Source organism: Nansenia antarctica (genome assembly GCF_963989245.1).
Source record: "Nansenia antarctica genome assembly, chromosome: 1".
In the NCBI taxonomy this organism is placed as follows: domain Eukaryota; kingdom Metazoa; phylum Chordata; class Actinopteri; order Argentiniformes; family Microstomatidae; genus Nansenia; species Nansenia antarctica.
This window is the reverse complement of record NC_137674.1, coordinates 67209712-67230685: the sequence shown is the minus strand read 5'-3', so window position 1 is coordinate 67230685 and position 20974 is coordinate 67209712. Positions and strand designations below refer to the sequence as shown.

General features: G+C 45.0%; 1 protein-coding gene across 1 annotated transcript; it reads left to right on the top strand.

The window, feature by feature from the left end:
* Window positions 1–10070: 10070 nt before the first annotated feature.
* tmem121ab (transmembrane protein 121Ab) lies at window positions 10071–11015 on the top strand (the record flags this gene model as incomplete). The annotated part of the gene is made up of 1 exon (XM_080540446.1): window positions 10071–11015. The coding sequence occupies one exon, from the start codon at window positions 10071–10073 to the stop codon at window positions 11013–11015; it is 945 nt and encodes a 314-aa protein (XP_080396572.1).
* Between the last annotated feature and the right edge of the window lie 9959 nt (window positions 11016–20974).

The following is a 20974-nucleotide window of genomic DNA, read 5'->3' as shown; positions in this document are numbered from 1 at the left end:
CTCTCACCTCCACCTTCATACCATCTACCATCCTCTCACCTCCACCTTTATACCATCTACTATCCTCTCACCTCCACCTTCATACCATCTACCATCCTCTCACCTCCACCTTTATACCATCTACCATCCTCTCACCTCCACCTTTATACCATCTACCATCCTCTCACCTCCACCTTTATACCATCTACTATCCTCTCACCTCCCCCTTTATACCATCTACCATCCTCTCACCTCCCCCTTTATACCATCTACCATCCTCTCACCTCCACCTTTATACCATCTACCATCCTCTCACCTCCACCTTCATACCATCTACCATCCTCTCACCTCCACCTTTATACCATCTACCATCCTCTCACCTCCACCTTTATACCATCCTGAATACCACAGCGTTGAAACCAGGAGCCATTGATAAGGACCAGCCAATCATCGTTCATCTCGTTGAACTCAACTCATGACATCACAGATTTTACACCTCAAGACATTCCCCTCTGGGCGGGGGTACATTTGACTTCAGAGAGTTTACCCTTCTACAATTACAAGTTGCATGTCAGGTGACCCACCTGTGACGCTTTCCATGTAGCCATGTACACACAGGATTAAACATACTTCCTGTAGCAATACACACAGGATTAAACATACTTCCTGTAGCGATACACACAGAATTAAACATACTTCCTGTAGCGATAGACACAGGACCTCTAAAAAACACCCAGGACCTCTAAAATCAAAGCCACATGGATGCCATCATCAGCAGACTGTCTGGTCTAAACCCCCTCCAGAAACCACCTGACTGTAGGGGGTATCACAGAGGAACCGACAGGCTGTCTCACGGGGGAGGTGTGTTGTCAGATAGTCGATTGATTTCTCTCCTCTCTCCCTGATAGGGCCGGTCAGCGTGGAGTGAGTTAAAAGCCTGAGAGATCAATCCACCACCTGCTAAAGGTCTCTCCCCGGATGATTCCCTCTTCTTCGCCAGCAATAAACTCTGATCTTTATCCTGACCTCCCACCTACTACACAGAATAGCTAATCTATGGACAGGGCCTGAGGCCTATATGGGTCTCATCGCGGAATAAAGAAGAACATCTTAGCCAGTTTTGAAAAGGCTCTTTCTTCTTCTCTTTCTCAATGTGCTGCTCACTATTTCCAAATGTGCTGTAGCCTACTGGTTGTGAGGTTGGCCGGTTTCATTAACTGATTAAAAGCCAACGAGTAATTGAGAATTAGGGATTAATTAAACTGAGAGTGTTGGCGGTTAGGGCTTGCCAAAATGGGTCTAAATCAGTCAAGTCGCGGTCTCTCAGTTTAGCTGTGTTATTATGACAGCTCATAATTTCTAGGAAAAAGAGAGGCTGTAGAAAACACACTGTGGACAGCTGTTTTTTTTTTGGTATGTAATGGCCTTTGACAGAAGCAGGGCTCTATTTAACTGCCTCCAACATTGACACGCAATTTAGCTTTTGCTAATTATAGGGTGTGGCAGTCATAAATTATCACTTGCTCCCTAGCATTCATTCATTCTCTCTCTTTCTCTCTCTCTCTCTCTCTCTCTCTCTCTCTCTCTCTCTCACTCACAATACAATACAATACATTCAATTTAATTGGGTAAACATGAGTTGGATGACACACACTGAGCCATGAGACTAGCGCAGTTCCACAACTTTTTACGTCTGTCCCTACCGTCCCTCGGTGGGACTGGTTGCTATGGAAGTCAACAGTCGGTGGCTCGTCGCAGAGCAAACGCTGTCTAATCCTGAGTGAAATACTGCTTTCCATTTAATTATCATAGGGAGCAGTAGTCGCCTTGGGGACACAGAGCATGGTTGGTTGAACGTCATTGAAAGGTGCGCCGCGTTTTGTCGAAACTCCTGTTTCACAAAGAGCTATAAGAAATGTTATTATGAATCCCACAAAGGGGCTGGAAAAAAACATACATAACAGATCCCAATCCTGCCTCTTTTTGGTCTCTGGAAATCTCTGGATATATTATTATTAATTCTGTTTCCTCTGTGAAGCTTCTTGGGATCGCTGGACCGAACTCATTACCTGCTTTAAATCCTCCCAACGATCCCGGCTTCAGCTTGTCACCTTATCTCCTCTCATTCACTCAGTCAGTTTCTTTTCCTCCATCTCACCCCTTTCTATCTAACTCCCTCACTCTCTCTCCCTCCCTCCTTCCTTCCCTCCCTCCATCCTTCCCTCCCTCCCTCCCTCCCTCCTTCCTTCCCTCCCTCCCTCTTTCTATCCACCTTTCCCCCAATGCGTGACAGTGACTGCTCTCCCCCCCCGTCACCCTCCACTAAACATCTGTCTTAAACAGCACACCCCCCCCCCCCCCCCCGGAGAGGAAGATGAGTGTGTTTACTGAGGGTATGTGAAACAGGTCGGGGGGACCAGGTGTATGTTAAACCTGCTGTGTGGTTATGGCAGCATTCATATCCAGAATCCTCATTATTGTCTAATGGCCGAGCCTGTCCAGGACTGCAAGGTTACCTCTTTGTCACATTCTTTTTTTTTTCGAGGGATACACTCGAAATGCCAGAGAGACTGCAATGGAGTAAACACTTCCAACCTCAGGGACTCGTGAACAGAAATGGCAACCGTCTGGAGAGAGACATTGCAAGGCACAGCAAAAGAGTAATTTGGGGGGAAAAACATTGACAGAAAGATTAAATGGATCTGCCTGCATAACCGCTGGATAAAAATCACTATTGCCCTTGGGTGATTAGTAACCCAAACCATCATTAGGCTAATGAGCTGAATTCTGCACAAGAAAATCAATATATGTTACTAACTCTCACCAAGGGAGGACTTGGACTTTATTAGATACTTTATTTTAAGTTTTAAGGTGTGGTGGAGGGATCTGAATATGAGCAGTCTGCTCAGCAGAACTGTCATTTTCCAATAATTGCAATCGTCGTTAAATGAGTACCTGTCTCTATTAGGTTGATGAGCATGTTGTGTACCTTTGACAGGAAATGTGAAGGGGGGGGGGGGGGGCGTACGTTGACACCGAACATAGTCCCGGTTGTCTGGAAACGGATCCAGTCAAGGAACAGTTAAGATTTCAACATCATTTATTTTGAGGCTTTGTGTTACAGCTGTGGATAATGGTACTGATTAAAGACGATGCTTGGGTAGCGCTTCTTCTTCTTCTGTCATTCCGTGCACGTGTAGGGAGAGATTGGGCCTGACACAAGTTATTCCTCCAGTCCTCCTCCCCTGCATTAATGACTGACTGATAGGAGAGGCAATGTCAGAGAGCTGCATGCGCTCACTTTGACGGTGACTCACATTGGCACGGAGGCTTTGATAATTCCCTCAGCTTCCAATACAGAATGCACCCAGAGTGACATTTTCGGCACATTATTGCCTTTTAAATTCTAGCAGGGAAAAAAATATGTGTGTCTATCATGTTAAAAAAAAACGACAAAAAAAACAACACCCCTGTCTACTGCAGGGACTGCTGATGGAGGTAGAAATCGGAGGACAGGCGCTCATTGTAATGACATGGAATTTAATGGAATGAGATCAAACACACGTGTGTCCTCTGATTTCCACCTCCATACAGCCTCCACTGGCCTCCAGAGACGTTTAAGGTTGACGTACAGGGCCTGAGAGGGGGGTATGATCGAGCCCATACCCAGCCGTCCATCCTTTGTCATGCTCAATGTATTTGATTTGAAGAACGTTTGATCTATTCCAACAGTCACTATAGAAGCATAGTTGATGTGCTTAAGAGGACAGTGTGTGTTGAAAGAGTATGTGGCTCAATATAAAAGACTGCCACTGAGTGAAAGTCAACCTCAATCAATCCAAATGGATGCTGAAATAAGCTTAATGCCCCCCACAGACACACACACACACACGCACACCACACACACACACACTCCCCCGTACGAGTCTCATCAGTCGCTCGCTCGTTTCCCACTCAGTATTCTGCCCCGACACGACTTCAAAAGCAATTATGTGCAAATTATACGGCGATACCACTCTAATAATGTCAAGTGAGAGAGAAGAATGGAGTTTAAAGACCAGTCGCAATAGCTGAACACTTAAGAATTATATTTCTTGCGACACCACCAGTGTCTTACATTAAATTGCATGAGGTGAGTTTCTTCGCATTTTGGGGGGGGAAATTACCTGAATAAACATGAGCTTGAAATAATGATAACAAAATGCAAAAAGAAAAGAGAGCAAGCAATTTCAACATCCTACTACCGCAAGCCTTTAGATTAATACACACTAGGAATTATTATGCATTGGGAGCAAGGCTAAGCCCCATGAGGCGAAATCAGTCCTGGGGTTTGAATATGTTAAGTAAATGATGATTTGAAATAAACAAAAACGCATATAGTGTGTAATGTCACACATGCATTTATGCAACAGGGCAATCAAAGAGTCATCTGCAAAAAACACACAGGCCAGTCATTGGCCCCAGCAGGGGGTATAAAGAGGTACTTTAGAAGTCGGGGTATGACACTTCACTGCGGTAAAAACAGCATGAGAGAGATATATGAGATCAGCGTGTGGTGACAGCATGTGATCAGTACATGATGGATGGTGGAAAGACGTGAGCCGCGCGTTGCAATCCTGTCAGCATCTTCCCCTTCAATGAGATGTTAAAACGGTGTGTGTGTGTGCGTGCATCCATGCGTATGGGTGTGTGAGCATGTGTGTGTGTGTGTGTTCGTGCATCCGTGCGTATGTGTGTGTGAGTTTGTGTGTGTGTGTGTGCATGTGTGTGTGTGTGTGTGTGTGTGTGCATGCGTGTGTGTGTGCATGTGTCAACCCTGCTGGGAGGAGCTGAGGCAATCTATTACCTTTCACAGAACTGACAGAGCGATGTTGGCTGTTGGCTGTTCTCTCCAACACAAAAGGCTGCAGAAAGCACCTGCTGAGATGATGAAGATGGCGGCGAGCCAAGCAGACATATGGATCCCATTCTGGTCCTAATGAAGACAGCCAGACGTACATATCAGACAAAACACTTCTCTCTGGAGACAGGAGGGGGGGGGGGGGGGGGCGGGGGGGGGAACAAGCTGTCCCACGGCAGTCGAGCTGACAGGGAAGTAAACACAACCATCAACCTCAGGTGTTTGAGTGGGAGAGGAGAGAGCTGGGCTGTATGGGTGGAGGCCGTTGTCAAGCGAACGCATAGCAACGCACATCCCCGGCAGCATAAACATCTCAGTCATTTAGACGAGTAAACAGGAAGTGATTTGAAGACACTGAGCCCCACAGAGGAGCAGACGATCACGATGGTTAGAGGGGTGAAATAAACACGGCCACGAACGGAAGTCTAACTCCAGGGAACAGAACCAGAAGAACGACGGGCGGGTTTCACAGATGAAGGTTTAAGCCTCATCTATAGACTAAAAAGGAGACTGGAGATTCTTTTTTCAATGGAGATTTGTATATTAAAAGTGTGAAACCGGCCCAAAATATTTTTACTTTTTACTTGTTTCAACTGTTGAGAATTCCTACTGGGTCGGAACAGCTGTCTATCCTTGAGCACAAACACAAACACATCTGTCAACCAACACCCAAGTGTCATTGTAAAAAAAAAGTGTGAATTGTGAGAGAACACTAAAACAAAATAGAAAAGAAAAAGCCTTGAAGAAAGTGAAAGTACGGCCTATTCGTCAAATAAGGCTACGCTGGGCGAACTGGGCCCGTCCGACTTAAAGACCTCCTGGCAGTAAGATGGTGCCTCTCTCACAGTAAACTATGTAGGTAATAAAGCTCCTGAACAACATTTCGTCCTTTCCCATCCTGGTTACACCTGTCCCCTCCTCCTATCGTCACTGGTGGTTTATGGCTGTTGGCAAAACAACAAATGGCTGCATTACTGCCACAGGCTGGCCTGACCTCTGTCCTACAGGTGATGCATGGGGGTGTCTGAGCTCTCTGGAGATGTAGAACCACCAAACGTGGAGGAGGAGGAGGAGAAGGACTAGGAGGAGGAGGAGGATGATGCCGAAGACATAGAGTCGGTTGAACAGTGTTATGGCTGAAAGTGTCCCAAGAAAACAGAAGAGACTAAACCCTAAAGTGCTGCTCAAAAAGCCGTACGCATAAAGCCAGCCATAACATAAGAACATGGTCAGAGTCACTGAAATGGTGTATAAAAGGGTAATTCTTTAATAGTCAGCCCTCATACCGACACATGAAACAATGAAACGAAACATCCACTAATGAGGATAAACAAGGTTAATATAACCGTAATAGTCTGTGGCAGGGCGGATCAGGAAATCAAAAGAGGAAATCCAATACTCCCCGACCTGCTAACACAACAGACAGTGCCAACAACCACATGATATTTTTATGGTACCCAATGTGGCAGCCTAATATAATATGACACTGTCGGATGTACTGTTGAACACACAAAAATTGCAATTCCCTATTCCATATGGATGTCTGGTGATGAATATCAAGGCAAAATGATGCACTCAATAACATGTCTGTCAGTCCACATATCAAGGGACAATGCTTTGAACAATGCTTCAGTTCTACTTATTGGCATTCTAACAGTGAGGAGGTCCATTGTGAATCCGCAGCAGTGAGTTGTGCATATTACGGGTTGTTTAATAGAATTGATAAGCAAAGCACCGCAATGCACTTCACTCCACGTTCCCCCACACTAAGGCGATTTTCTACACAAAGTGACAGAGAGGATTAACAGCCATCCATTACTGCCAAAGATCATCACCGTTTTCCGTTTTCATATGGGTACCATGTATCATTGAAACATTGATGACATTTTAGGATTCCCATTTTTTACAGCTGAAGTCGTAATTACGAAGGTGTGGAAACCGTCCACTTTAGCGGGGTCGTATTATCCCGGCGGAACCTCAACGTCTGTAATCCCTTCATTAGGGAAACAATCTGAAACTCCAGTCATAATTAATGACGTTTAAATGAAGATGTGATGTATATGTAGGGGCGCTGTTCCTTATAGAACCTTAATGATCCACAGCATTCAGCTAATCAGTCAATTAATCACCATCTTATGAATTTAATCTCTCACTTAGGCCCTATTCTACATAATAGGCTTTAAATGTTCAAGTACTTGCTGGGATTACAAACGAGGCACACACTGGCTGTTCACTCCTGTCAAAATGTGGCTGCCTTACAAGCAGTAATGTTATCTTTATTCTATGACTAACTCTTCACATGCACTTTTTTTTTTTTTACAAAGGACAAATAAAAGTGTAGCCTACATAAAGCAGTTGGTTAACACTGCACGTATCAAACCTATTCAGCACCTGCACTATGCACGTATACATGTCTGAAGGTTCACACTGCACACTTTTTATTAGGCGTTTGCAAGATTAGAAAGTTTTGCAGTATGATGAAATGTACAGAAATGTTATTATAACCCTAATATTATAAATTGTATTATAACCCTAACATTCCTGAACGTCATACTAGATTTCATGTAGTATGAATTCACTGGACGCACTTCAGGAAGTTCTTTCGGAAGTTAGGCCCATAATTCAATGGAGCAGGTAAGGAGGGCGGCAGGAGAGAAATTGAACCAATTACCATGAATAACATGGTTGAGTTACAGATACACAGCTACTTTCTCCGACTGAATTAGGTGTAGTATGTTGAAATGTGTAATGCTTATTGAATACATTTGACAAAACAGTAGACTCTAAATAGTATTTAGTATGGTTAGTATGTGCTTGTGGACATGTCCAGTGTGTAGCCCTGGCCTTGTGTTTCTCTGTGTAATGATGCACTGCATTCCTGCTCTTTGAAGCTGCTGTTCACAGATGGCAAACTGCATTTGTGTTCCTGATGAGCCCCTGCCTTCTCCACTAAAAGAGAATATTCTATAATAATTGTCATATTCTATTGTGTATTGTCAAGCAAATAGGCTCCTCGTGACTAATGGTTTAGTTATTCGTTACAGTGTGAGTAATGGGAGCATGTATCTGCATTTTTATTTGATTTCCTTCTCCCTCTGTTTGTTTTGAATACCAAATTATTATGTGTTTATAATAATAATAATAATAATAATAATAATATGCGTACATCTTGACATACTGTACAATGTAAACAAGTTGACAGAGATTTCCCTCTCCCTCTCTGTTTGTTTTAAATACGAAATTATTAAGGTGTTTATAATAATACTACTAATAATAATATGCGTACAACTTAACATACAATGTAAACAAGTTGACAGAGATAACCTAGTGATTTCTTGTCTTTCTACCTGACTGACCTTGCCAGACGTGATGATAACCAACATGAACCCTCACGGATGTTTGACCGTGACAGCGTGAGCTGACTTAAATTACATTGAAGGAGACATTTCTGCTCAATTAATTTGTTTCGATTCCCCCCCCTGTTCTTCCCCCCCTTGTGCTCATATTTAGACGTAGCTTGTTATTTATGGATGAGGTGATCTCCTGCTGGCAATGTGTAGCGGCTGGCAGCCATTATGTTTTTCTTCTAACACGGCGCTGTAAATGTTTCGGAGCAGACTAGATGAGTGCACTCGTGACCTCGACTGGCCCTCGACACACGTCAAAAGGAATATTAAAGGAACTAACTACAAAACATAATTCAATAAAATAAATGAAACATTCATTAGAGAGAATGTGTTACCTTACGTATAGTACACATACTGGAGATGAAACAACACTCTGCATGAGGATCTGTCCAATTAAAAACGTCAAAAACGTCAAAAACTAAATAAAATAAAATCAGAAATGTACTCTGCTGCACACACTATTTTAGACCCTCGTCTTGCGGAAGTGTGGGAGTGAATGCAGGACTTGACATGAAATGGAATCCTTTGTCTTATCTTTTATCTAAAATCCGGTTACGCGCCATCACCTCTTATCACCTGTCACACAGAGTCAACAAAGACCAGGTCCTCAGGCACCAACCATCATACCAGTGAGGTCGTGATGACAGTCCAAGAGTCCTGCCCTACCCAGTATGTTCCTCCCCATTGTGTGACAGACCAGTTCGCTGTAGTTCACTCTGAGCCATGCTGACACCATGCCTGACACACTAGCATGTGGAGGGCCCTTTGGCAACGAGCCCTGAGTTATAGCCCAGGAGCGCTGACAGTTCTTTTTTCTACCTCCCTCCCCACCCTCCTTCTCTCTTTCACTCTCCCTCTGCCTCTCTCTCTCTCTCTCTCGATCTCGATCCCTCCCCATCTCCCTATCTCCCTATCTCCCTCCCCCCACCCAATTTCTCTCTTTATCCTCTCCAGGTCTGCGGTGTGGCTGACACGTGGCAGAAGGGGGAGAGAGGATGCGTCTGCGGCCCAGCGTGAGAGCCTTCCCCCGGGGGAGCGGGCGTCGGACGGAGGCCCCCACGGGCCGTTGACCCGGCTGTCTCTGTGATTTATGGCTGCTGGGGGAAACTGGCCGCTGCAGACTCTTCTCTCTCATTCACACACTCCGCATACACACTACTCGTACTGCACCAGGGCACAGAGCCACACACACACACCACTGCACCACTGGTCCCAGCACTGACCACGGCGTGATTTCTCTCACATTTCTCTCTCTCGTCACTGTACCACACACACACGCACACGCACACACATTGCACCCAGTGTGCCCTGCACTCCGTTTGCACACCCACCACCCCGGTCCTCCTCTCTATGCGTCCTCCTCCCTGGCGCGTCCTGGATTAGCATCGCGGTATCCGTCATGGTGCGTCAGCCGTTGAGGCCCTCAGCGTGGCTGCTGCTTAGTGGCTGAGGAGGATCAATGGAACTGCGCTGAGTAATGAGGTGATGTTCCTGTATACGCATGGCCTGAGAGCGATCACCTGCCAGCACAGACTCTCCCCTTGACCTCCCCCACCCCACTCTCCCCCCCACACCCCCTGCTCTTACCTTCCTCTTTTTCCAATAGACTCCCAAGACTCGCTCGCTCGCGCAAAGGGGATTGCCTAACGGACTAACGCATTGACCGCATTCCCACCGGACACGAGACAAGTGTGTCCCTTATTCTGAACTTGCTCTCCTCTCCTCGACTTCGGAAAAAGCGGCGTTCCTGAAGCGAGAGCCAGCCAGGGCGTGCCCCGCTCGCCATGGTGTTGCCACCCCCGGACAAACGCCACGTGTGCCTGACCACCATCGTCATCATGACCAGCATGGCCTTCATGGACGCCTACCTGGTGGAGCAGAACCAGGGTCCGAGGAAGATCGGCGTGTGCATCATCGTCCTGGTGGGCGACGTGTGTTTCCTCATCGTGCTGCGCTACGTGGCGGTGTGGGTGGGCGCCGAGGTGCGTACGGCTCGCCGCGGCTACGCCATGATCCTCTGGTTCCTCTACATCTTCGTCCTGGAGATCAAGCTCTACTTCGTCTTCCAGAACTGCAAGGCCGACCGCAAGAGTCTGGAGACGGTGGCCCGGAAAGCCCTCACCTTGCTGCTGTCGGTGTGCGTGCCGGGACTCTACTTAGTCCTGGTGGCTCTGGACAGCATGGAGTACGTCAGGACCTTCAGGAAGAAGGAGGATATGAGAGGGAGGCTGTTCTGGGTGGCTCTGGACCTTCTGGACCTCCTGGACATCCAAGCCAACCTGTGGGAGCCTCAGAGGACAGGCCTGCCCATCTGGGCCGAGGGCCTGATGTTCTTCTACTGCTACATCCTGCTGCTCATCCTGCCCTGCGTGTCGCTGAGCGAGATCAGCATGCAAGGGGAGCACGTGTCGCCCCAGAAGATGATGCTGTACCCGGTCCTCAGCCTGGTGACCATCAACGTGGTGACCATCCTGATCCGGGGCGTCAACATGGTGCTGTTCAAGGACAGCCGCGTGTCCACCATCTTCGTGGGCAAGAACGTAGTAGCCATCGCCACCAAGGCCTCCACCTTCCTGGAGTACCGGCGGCAGGTGAAGGAGTTCCCCCACCCGCAGAACGCCATGGCGTTGGAGCTGCAGCAGAACTCTGTCGGCCACACCCAGCCGCTGCCCAACGCCACCAGCCTGCCGCACGAACCCTCGCCCGCCGGCGACGTCATCGACACATGACCGCGAGCGCTGGACACAGACGGGACCACTTACTGACGGGACCGGTTACTGAATCCCCCTGACCGCTCCTTGGACTGGTTCTGAACAGCCTGGGAGAGTTTTGGGGGGCAAATAGAGGATGATATTCTACTCCTGTCAAGCCCATCTGAACTGCTGTGGATGTACCAGAGGGATGTTTTCAGCCTGGCTTATCTGTCTGACGTTGTTAGATCTGCCCAACTCTGACAGGAGAGAGAGAGCGGACATGTGGGTTTTTATCATACTGTGTTTTTAAATTAACAGTTTTAAAACTTTATTAAGAAACAATCTTTATCAATAATTATTCCACAGCTGGATGACGTTTGTTGTGTAAATTGGACAATTTGTTCCTCCCTAAAACAAAATCTTAGTTTTTTTTTCAAATGCCACTTTTCAACTGTCCATTGAGTGAATTTTCCTTTGTAGTCCAGTCCCACTTACAAAGGAGGAACCACTCATCGTGAACAAGCACTTCAGTTGAGGTGGAGACAGAAAGGAAGGAGAGGAGGTTGTGTAGGGTGTGTTTAAGCTGTGGTAGAGATGGGTGGAGGTGGAAGAGTGAATTTCAGCCTCTGCTTGGTTGTGCTGAGAAAGGAGCTATCTTGTGCTTCTATCAGTGTGACACTTTACGACCAAATGTCTGATAAAAAGCACCAGAGCTCAGCACTATACGATCTACTCCAGGCATCCAAGTGTGTGTGTGTTATTGTGTGTGTGTGTGTGTGTGTGTGTGTGTGTGTGTGTGTGCGTGTGTGTGTGTGTGTGTGTGTGTGTGTGTGTGTGTGTGTGTGTGTGTGTGTGTGTGTGTGTGTGAGAGAGAGAGCGAGAGAGAGAGAGAGAGCGGGGGTTTGTGTGAACCTGACATGTATATGTGTGGCTAAATGCTATGGCTGAACGCTGTGAGCAAGACCAAGAGAGATAAATGTGTGTGTTGATGTCAGAAAAACAGAGGGGAAAAAATATCATTTTGATTTATCGTACTGTACATTCCTCCACAACTAAGCCTTGTAGTCTGAGAATAAGAGAAATGCAGACATCGCCTCATTGACAAAAGATAAAAAGATAAATGTACAATCCAACCTACAAACTGTAAACAGTTTCTACTTAATTAATAAAACATTAATTTAAATATTATTCTTACTATTATTATTATTATTATTATTATTATTATTATTGATGTATTAATAATTGTACATTCTTTAAAAACGTGTATGTTGGAGGCCAGTGATGTTTTAATAAAAAGTATTTAAAATAACTATTGAGAGACTGGTCTTACCTTTTCTATGCTCTGAAAAGGAGACTAAAACAGTAAAACGTTTGTATCGTATGTAGTCTTGAGTGTAATCAGGAGAGAAATGTAACTATGAAGGACGTTTAGGTCCACCAGCAAAAGGTTACTCTTTGCTTCCCGTTGTCACCCCTTATTAATTGAATTAAAATCTTGATTCTTGCCCTCTACTTTTCTTTAAACATCACTGTGTTTGCATAAGACTGACCTTTTGTTACTCTCATCAAGGTTTAAACTGAAAGGTGCTCGTTGTTGTTGTCCTTCCTGTTGTCTGACCCAAACTTCACCTGTCTCCTCTGAGTTACTGCAGCCTGCAGTTTCTATGGTTTCAGTATTCCCATGGAGACATTTTCTAACTAAATGACCGAAGCTGTATGGAGTGTTCAGGGTAGACATGTGATTAATGGTACCTTTCTATACTCAAACAACCATGTCCAACTAGGTCAGTGCTCGTAGACAAGCTGTAGGAGGCTTAGCCTCAGTGCCCTATGATGGAGTGCCAGAGAGAGGAGGATTGAAATGCGCCTTTTTTGTAGAGTATCATATATTATTTTAAAAATGTTGGACTAACAGTGACTATTCATTACTCTACTATATGTAGACGTTTCACGTTTGCCTTTAAATTAAGGGCATAATGTAGGCCTACTACAGAAACCATCATCACCATACTAGAAAAACTAGCCTAGATGATCATAACATCTCTCTCTGTGTCTCTCTCTCTCTCTCTCTCTCTCTCTCTCTCTCTCTCTCTCTCTCTCTCTCTCTCCATACACGCACCATACAAACAGATATTGCCACTATAGTTTGAATAAATATTGTCAGTTGAAGTGGTTGAAAGGAGAAGGTAAATGACAAACTTGGGTACAGAATAAATTACCTGAGTAACCGCCTCAGTGGGAGCTCACCATTCCGGGAACATTGCAGCTAGAGAGACTCATTCATAAATCAGCAGGCTTGTGCATCAGCATTCATAACGTTATGAAATATTCAATTTCGACATTAACAACATTAATTCAGAACCACGTTCATAAAGGCGCAAGCCCTCTCGGCTTGTTGACCAACCCCAGATTTGCTGACGGCAGGTTTCTCCATGCGGCTCCTTCATCCACTGCTCTATGCCCCAAAAACCAATTGTTTTGCTATCCACACTGTTGCCCTGAGCGCCACTACTACCCACTGCGCACCATCTATATGGAAATAACATAGTTCCCTGGAGGATCTGCAATTCATTATTTATCCACTAGAGGTGTTTTTAAATGTATGCTTTTGTGCAATGTAATTTTTGCATTCACACTAGTAACATATTTACTCACTTACTCAAAACCTTAGCATAGGGATGATATCATCATTTGCTGTTTGGCTGGTGTAGACAACATAGAGCATATCTGCGTTTAATGTGAATTAAAGCATGTAGTATCACGGGGGGAATGAAACATGTCCAAAATTACGGATGATATTACAATAGACTGCCATGATATCAATTGGGAGCCATATAGGCCTACCATCCATCTGAGCCAGCCGTTCTCTGTCTCGACCAAAGTCAGAGGTGTGTTTCTCTGAGCATACATTTCATGAATCTATATTTCAGCAGTAAATGTATGCCTTGGAGCCTGTCCAACACTAATGCGCCTGTACTGCTTATGACTGATGTGTCTTTACTAACCTAACAAACGCAAAACGCACTCACAGCAACCTCACGATGCCAGACAGCCTTGCAGATGCAGCTGGATTCATGACTCTGAATGAGTTCCTCTAGTGCCTTTATTCTTGTCCTAACAACCTACCTGACTAACATTATTGTATTAACAGAGCCATTGTGCTACCACATTCAATGGCCTGCTATAGCTATTTCAGCCAAATTGTGGCTGAATACTCAGTGCTCAATGTTAGATCTACTATTTTAAAAAAACTGTCGTTATTTAAAGAAATAATAATCTAATGGTGTCTCCAGACATATCACTTTAATAAATCTACTTTTCAAAAGTGCCATATCACTGACCTCACATTTTTCACATTTATTTTAATGTAATCTAAATGCAAGCTCTCAGACAAGAGTTTAAAAGACAAAGAAAAAAGGTCAAATGGTAATTTCAAACCCTGAGAGCACTTAATAGTTTCTGAAGGTACTGTAGGTAGCTGAGGGACTTTGAATGAAAATGCAGTAGAATGTGCACATAACACAAGGAATACTGATGGAATATTAGAAGAACTGGCTGGTACCTTGGAGAGAAGAGCCACTTGAAGGAAATGTACCTGTCTAGCATTTATCGAACATCAATAAAGAGATTATTAAACTTTTCTTGGTCTACTCCAAAATATATTTGGCAGAGGTGGGAGTAGGTTAAACATGTGCAAGTCACAAGCAAGTCTCAAGCCCTAACCTTCAAGTATAAGTCACAAGTTACTGTGGTGAGAATCAAGCAAGTCAAGTCATTGCTCAGGTCAAGTCATATGAAATTCTGATGATCTACCACAGTTTCCACATTTAAATCAGTTAGTTAGCCTAATAGACAGTGGTCATGAACAGTTTTATTTTATATTAAGAAGATTTATTTTCAACATTTCCGACAACTTTTGACATTTTATGGAAGTCAATAACAAGCCTCCTAAATGAACAACAAGAATATATATGTATAAATGTATAAACAAACAAAAAAGTATATTACAAATAAATAAATAAATATATATAGGCTATAGCCTAAAATGTAAACATTGCTGACATTAGCCTACTAAACATTAGGCTACATTAAACTATTCAAGTATAATGGTTTCAGTATGCCACTAAATACTGACATTACTAAACATTAGGCTACATCAAACCATGAAAACGTATTCAAACTATTCAAGTATAAAATGAGTTTTGTCAAACATGAACTGACTTGGGACATAACACACGTTCAACAGGTGCACTTAACGTTAGCTAACGTTTGACCTGCCAATAAAGTTAGCTAAAAAGACACAGTCACGTAGCTGCCTTTCTTTGTGGGTTTTGTAGTGACGGGATGAAGTTTGACGTTATGGTGCAGTCTTTGCATACCGCTGTTCTCTTCTTACTACCATCATCTAAAATAATCCTTGAATCCAAATGTAATTATGGTCTACTACACTCTACATGATATCTGCCTCTACTGGTGTGCTGCGTCCAGTAGGTTGCCAGGTAACAGGTTACGTCCAGCAGGTTGCCAGGTAACAGGTTACGTCCAGTAGGTTGCCAGGTTATGTCCAGTAGGTTGCCAGGTAACAGGTTACGTCCAGTAGGTTGCCAGGTTACGTCCAGTAGGTTGCCAGGTAACAGGTTACGTCCAGCAGGTTGCCAGGTTACGTCCAGTAGATTGCCAGGTAACAGGTTACGTCCAGTAGGTTGCCAGGTAACAGGTTACGTCCAGCAGGTTGCCAGGTTACGTCCAGTAGGTTGCCAGGTAACAGGTTACGTCCAGTAGGTTGCCAGGTCCGACTTGAGTCAAGCCATGTGACTCGAGTCCCCTATCGCTGATATTTGATGAGTTTAACATTTAAAATGTGTGCCAGATTAGACACATTTCCAGATTTAGCATAAAAAACATAACATTTTATATAAGACTTGACTTGATTTGATGCACAAATATTGAAACCTTCCAACCACATGATGCTGTACGAAAAACAATGGACTTTTTATAAAATAAAATAAAATCTTAATGTTCTGAAACGAACACCTCAGAGAATGAAAGTGCTTAGGCTATTCTCTGACTTTCAGTGGTAGGTGAGGTAAACACACATTAGGGACATTAGGGCAACAGTCAGCCACCTCCAGCCACGCGCTGAACTGCATGCCCCCCCAGTAGCTGCAATAGGCGACAACAGTTTGCTTTACCATCCATCACTTTAGCAGGCCAATTTGCAGAAGCAGCGGCGCTGTGTACAAGAAAAAAAATACCAAGGAACAAACAAGGAACAAAATGTTATGTGGCTGAAGAACAAAGTGTTTTTTTCTGACTATGTGTCAGCTAAAAATGTGGATTCGCTTCCTAATGATTTGGTGAGAGGAACGGTGGAGTACAGAGAAGCTGCTCATGAAGGACAGCAGAACAAACTGTACGCTTGTTAGGGGCTTTGAGAAGAAGGGCTCATCAGAGCGAAAGATCATGGTTGAGAGCAAGGAGCTTGTTAGCTGCAGCATGGTGGCCACCAGGGTGGCTCATTAGTGAACAGCACCACCGGCTAGTTGGGGTCAGTTGTGGCACCGGCCAGATTGCCAGTTGTGCGTTTGTTTAATGGACTGGAAGATGGTTCATCCATCTTGGTGGGAAAATATGCAGAGTGGTTTCATATGAAAATAAGCCAGGTGATGAAAAGAGGCATTTGGGATGGAAATTGAGCCAGGCCTTGGTATTCATCCATGACCTAGAAATTATGTCGGACACAAATAGAATATAGGATTTCATCTTACGGTATTTTTCGATCTGTGAGGTGATTTTGTGTTTAACTTTTTAATCAGTTGACTCCAGGCATCATAGAACCATTATAGTCTCAACAGTGATGGTGTGAGGGGAGCTCCTACTGTTGCCTTCTAGCTTCTACAGTTGTCTTCTTGCTCCTAGTCTCATTTCATTCTGGAAATCCTGAGCTTACAGCGCCACCCTCTGGTCACCAAGCAGAGGTATAAGATATTGTTAAATATAAAATATAATACATTTAGAAGAGCACCCTCTCTCTCATGTTGTCGTGCGACATTATCGCATCGCAATGCACACGGCATGCGATGCGATATTGTCGCACGACAATATTCGATTCTCCATTCACACCCACACACTTCGGTGGTGTAAATTGATAATCGAATGTTGTCGTGTGACAAAATCGCACGCCGGGTGCATTGGGCTTTATAGTTAACTAGGTAGCAGTGGGGATTACTCACCCAATCCATTGCGTTGCAGTATTTTGGCTTGACTAGCGAGTTTGTGTTGTGATTCTCAACAAGGTTGAAACGTAGTTCCGTGTTTCAAAAGAAAAGTCTGAACATTTTGATTGGTTGCCGACATGCGGACCCACACATTAGAATGTGTCACATATATAGTTTGACTCCTCTATCAATGTAACAGTTTCCAATCAATATCAAATACAACTGCTACTGTAATACATACTTTGATTTGATTAAAGTCATGATTAATATATCCTTTTGTGTATTTCAAACAGGAGATACAGCTAAGAAATAGAAATCAAACCACAGCAGACTACAAAAACATTTATAAATGGCATTAGTGATCGTTTTACATCTGATAGTCAAGGAATTGCGAGACAAATGTACAGGAATTATTTTGCCATTTTATTTTTTCACATTATTGCTTTACAGTAAAATGCATCAGTTGGATATGTCCAGTATAGCAAGACAATACATTCATATAAGTTATACAGATGTCCTCAGTAATGTTTCATATTAACTAACTTTACATTAAATACATGATCATTATTATGTTTTTATCATTTATTATTGTCGACAAATGACTCCCACATCACATTGAGCTCACAGTGCATCGGGTCGCATTCATTCAAGAGAATTACATACGGTTCCTCTCCGTGTTCAATAGCCATGTTTAACGTGTGTGTCTATGTGTGTGCGGTTATTTGTACACGTTTCCATACAATCTGTATTATGCAGAGCTACGACATTTATGGCATCTGAAATCTACTTTTTAAAAAGTGACTTGTGATAATAAACATAATGCGTCAGATAGTACACGTGTTGGATGAGTTGGAGAGACAGTGGAGCAGTGTGATCACTACAGCGCTGTCATCACTCTCACCTGGCAACAAGGACAGGACCACACAGATGAACACAGACGCCCACCCGCTCAAACCAACAACGACAACAAAATATATCCCCAAAAAAAAGATTTGTCAACACCCAACGCGCCCCCCCCCCCCCCGCCCCCAAACATTCCACATTCTGAATCAACTCAGGTTACATTGTGTCATCCAAAGACTGAAGCGAGCATTGTCACGCATCATAGAAGTTCAAAAAAATATATATGTATGTACAATAACACCCACTGAAAAGATTGAAAATGCAGCAATCGTAACAATTAAACAACAATAATCAGAATGGCACTAGTAGAGAAATACTCTTTCACTCTTCTAGGGGGGGGGGGAAAGACCCACACAGGGAATGGTGCAGTGGGGCTCTGCTATGAGTTGAAGGTTGAGGAGGACACATACAGGGGAGAGAGAGCGGTGGGGGGGTCAAGGGGGGCGTGCAGTAGAGTCTGGGCTGTCTGTCAGACACGTGTGGCCACGTCCTTCCAGAGAACACAGCAGTCAAAACCCCAGAGTAGCAGCTTAGGGGTCCCACCAAACATCTGCTCCCTCGTCCGTCACACAGAGAGACCTCCTCCTCGGTCCTCAGTCACAGAGAGGCCTCCTCCTCCTCGGCCCTCACTCCTTGGAGCAGTCTCAGAACAGTCCCGAGGGAAACCACCGGACTAAAACAGAGGAAACTATCCGTGAAGTGTGTTGTCCTCAGCGGGAGCCCTCCCCTCTGCTCCTCAGGTGGAGTGGTGAAGAATAATGCCCTTGTGCGCGTGCGGGGGGGGGGGGGGGGTGGTCAGACTCCACGCACAGCGTTCCCTGGTTCCAGAACATTCCAGAACGTCCTCTCTCTGACTCCTCGGTCCCTCGGCTTGTCAGTCACACCAGCGAGCTCTGATGATGTTTACCTCGAAACACATGGCTTCTCCCAAGGATCCCCTAACATTATGGCAACCTCCGGGGTCCGCCTGTCATACATAATGCTTACATTGAGATTGCATAAGTACTTGCTGCCAACACTGGCAGAGGAAAAACACACATTTTCAACACTAACAGCGCCCCCCCCCCCCCCTCCCCTATTTAAGCTTTAGTTCCGTCTTTTTCTTTTCTTTCATTTTTTTCTTTTAAACAGACTCTCCGCAGGCGTTTTTGCATGATGTCAGATATCTAGATTGCAGTGTAGCACGTAGCTGCCGATTTTGTAAAGTGGGCAAGGAGGGCTGTTTCTGTTTCCATGGAAACGCCCGGATGCCCTCAGCCTTCGCTGTTGCTGCGGAGGAGCTGCGTTTAATGTCCCAGCATGCACTGCAGACAGAGACGGTGTGCTCACGGTGTTGGAGGCTCCAGTCTTTTAGAGAGGTGGGGGGGTTGGGGGGGGAGATGGAGCATGTGGGCCTGCGGTCAACACACACCCTCGCCATTCTCACACACATACTGGACACACACACACACTCACTCACACATACTGGACACACACACATACATCCTGAACACACACACACACACACACACACAGGACACATACTGGACACACACACACACACACACCCCTCAGGAGGAAGCACTAGTTGATTCAGAATGAAAAGACGACAGCTTGCATGTTAAAGTGCTTATCTACATGTAATCACATCGAGAGACCACCACCACCACCACCTCCTCCTGGAGTTCTGAAGCTCCGAATATCCCTGAAAACCGAACGGCTGTGGTTGACACCGCTGCCATGCATCAATCAAGGTGAGGGATTGCATTGCCCCCTGGTGGCCAGAGGGGGTCAGAGCAGACAACTAGGTGAGAAGTGCTGACCAGCTTCCAGCCGCCATCCGTTCATACATGTTTTATCATCTCCATGCTGCGGTCCAAGTCACCTGCAACCGTGACAACCTTAGTTGCATCCCCAAGACCTGGAGCAAGTTGTTTTTCTCTAGTGTTTGTGCGGTTGGAGGAGATGTGTAAAAGATCAATCTCTGAAAAGAAAAAAAAAAAGAAAAAAGAATGCTGAACTTCAGCATAATAGATTATGGAATCGCCAACATCAGCCAGACGCCCCTTTGAGGGACCAAATCTCATGAAATCAATCTCCTTACAGCACAAAGCATGAAAAGCATTTCCATGTGCAGTTCAATACTGTGAAACAGGCAATGTCACTATGATTGCAAGAAGCTCTCCTGGTATTTTCATACTAGTTTCAAACCTACTTGGTTTGAGGAAGAAAAAGAAATCAAAATCAATAAACAATACAAAAAAGAAGAGAAAAAAAGTATGTTTACAAGTTTACATTGTGCAGTGCTGCATATACATACACACTCACAGTCTGCTTTGAGTTGGACTGTGACTCATTTTGACACAAAGCTTCCTGACAAAATGTCATTCTGAAGAGGAGAGAGAGAAGAGAGAAAGGTAACAGAGTAGATTAGGGAGGTGGGGGGATAAATGTCTGTTGCAGATCGGGGGGGGGTATACACGCAGGACAAGGCCCCCAGGCGGGACCAGGCCAAGAGTCCAGGTCAGAGGTGGAGGAGGAGAGCTGCCACGGTGAAGTTCCTCCTCCAGGGGATATGGGTGAGTTTGGGGGGGGGGAAGGGGGAGGTTTGGGAGAGAAGGTGAGGTTTGGGGGGAGAGGGTGAGGTTTGTGGGGGAAGAGGGTGAGGTTTGGGGGATATGGGGGGTGGGAGTTCTCTCCATCTTGTGGGGTTCTTGTGTGGCTTCATGGAAAAGGTTTGGGTTGATCTAGGAGGGGGGGGGCTAGGTCTCTACCTGGAGAGAGAGATGCAGGGGGTTTGGCCAAGGGTAAAGAGCCCTGAAGGTCTAGTCAATGACTAGTCTTTAGGTGCTGTGTGTGTACGTGTGTGGGGAGGGGGACTCCTCCTATCACAGC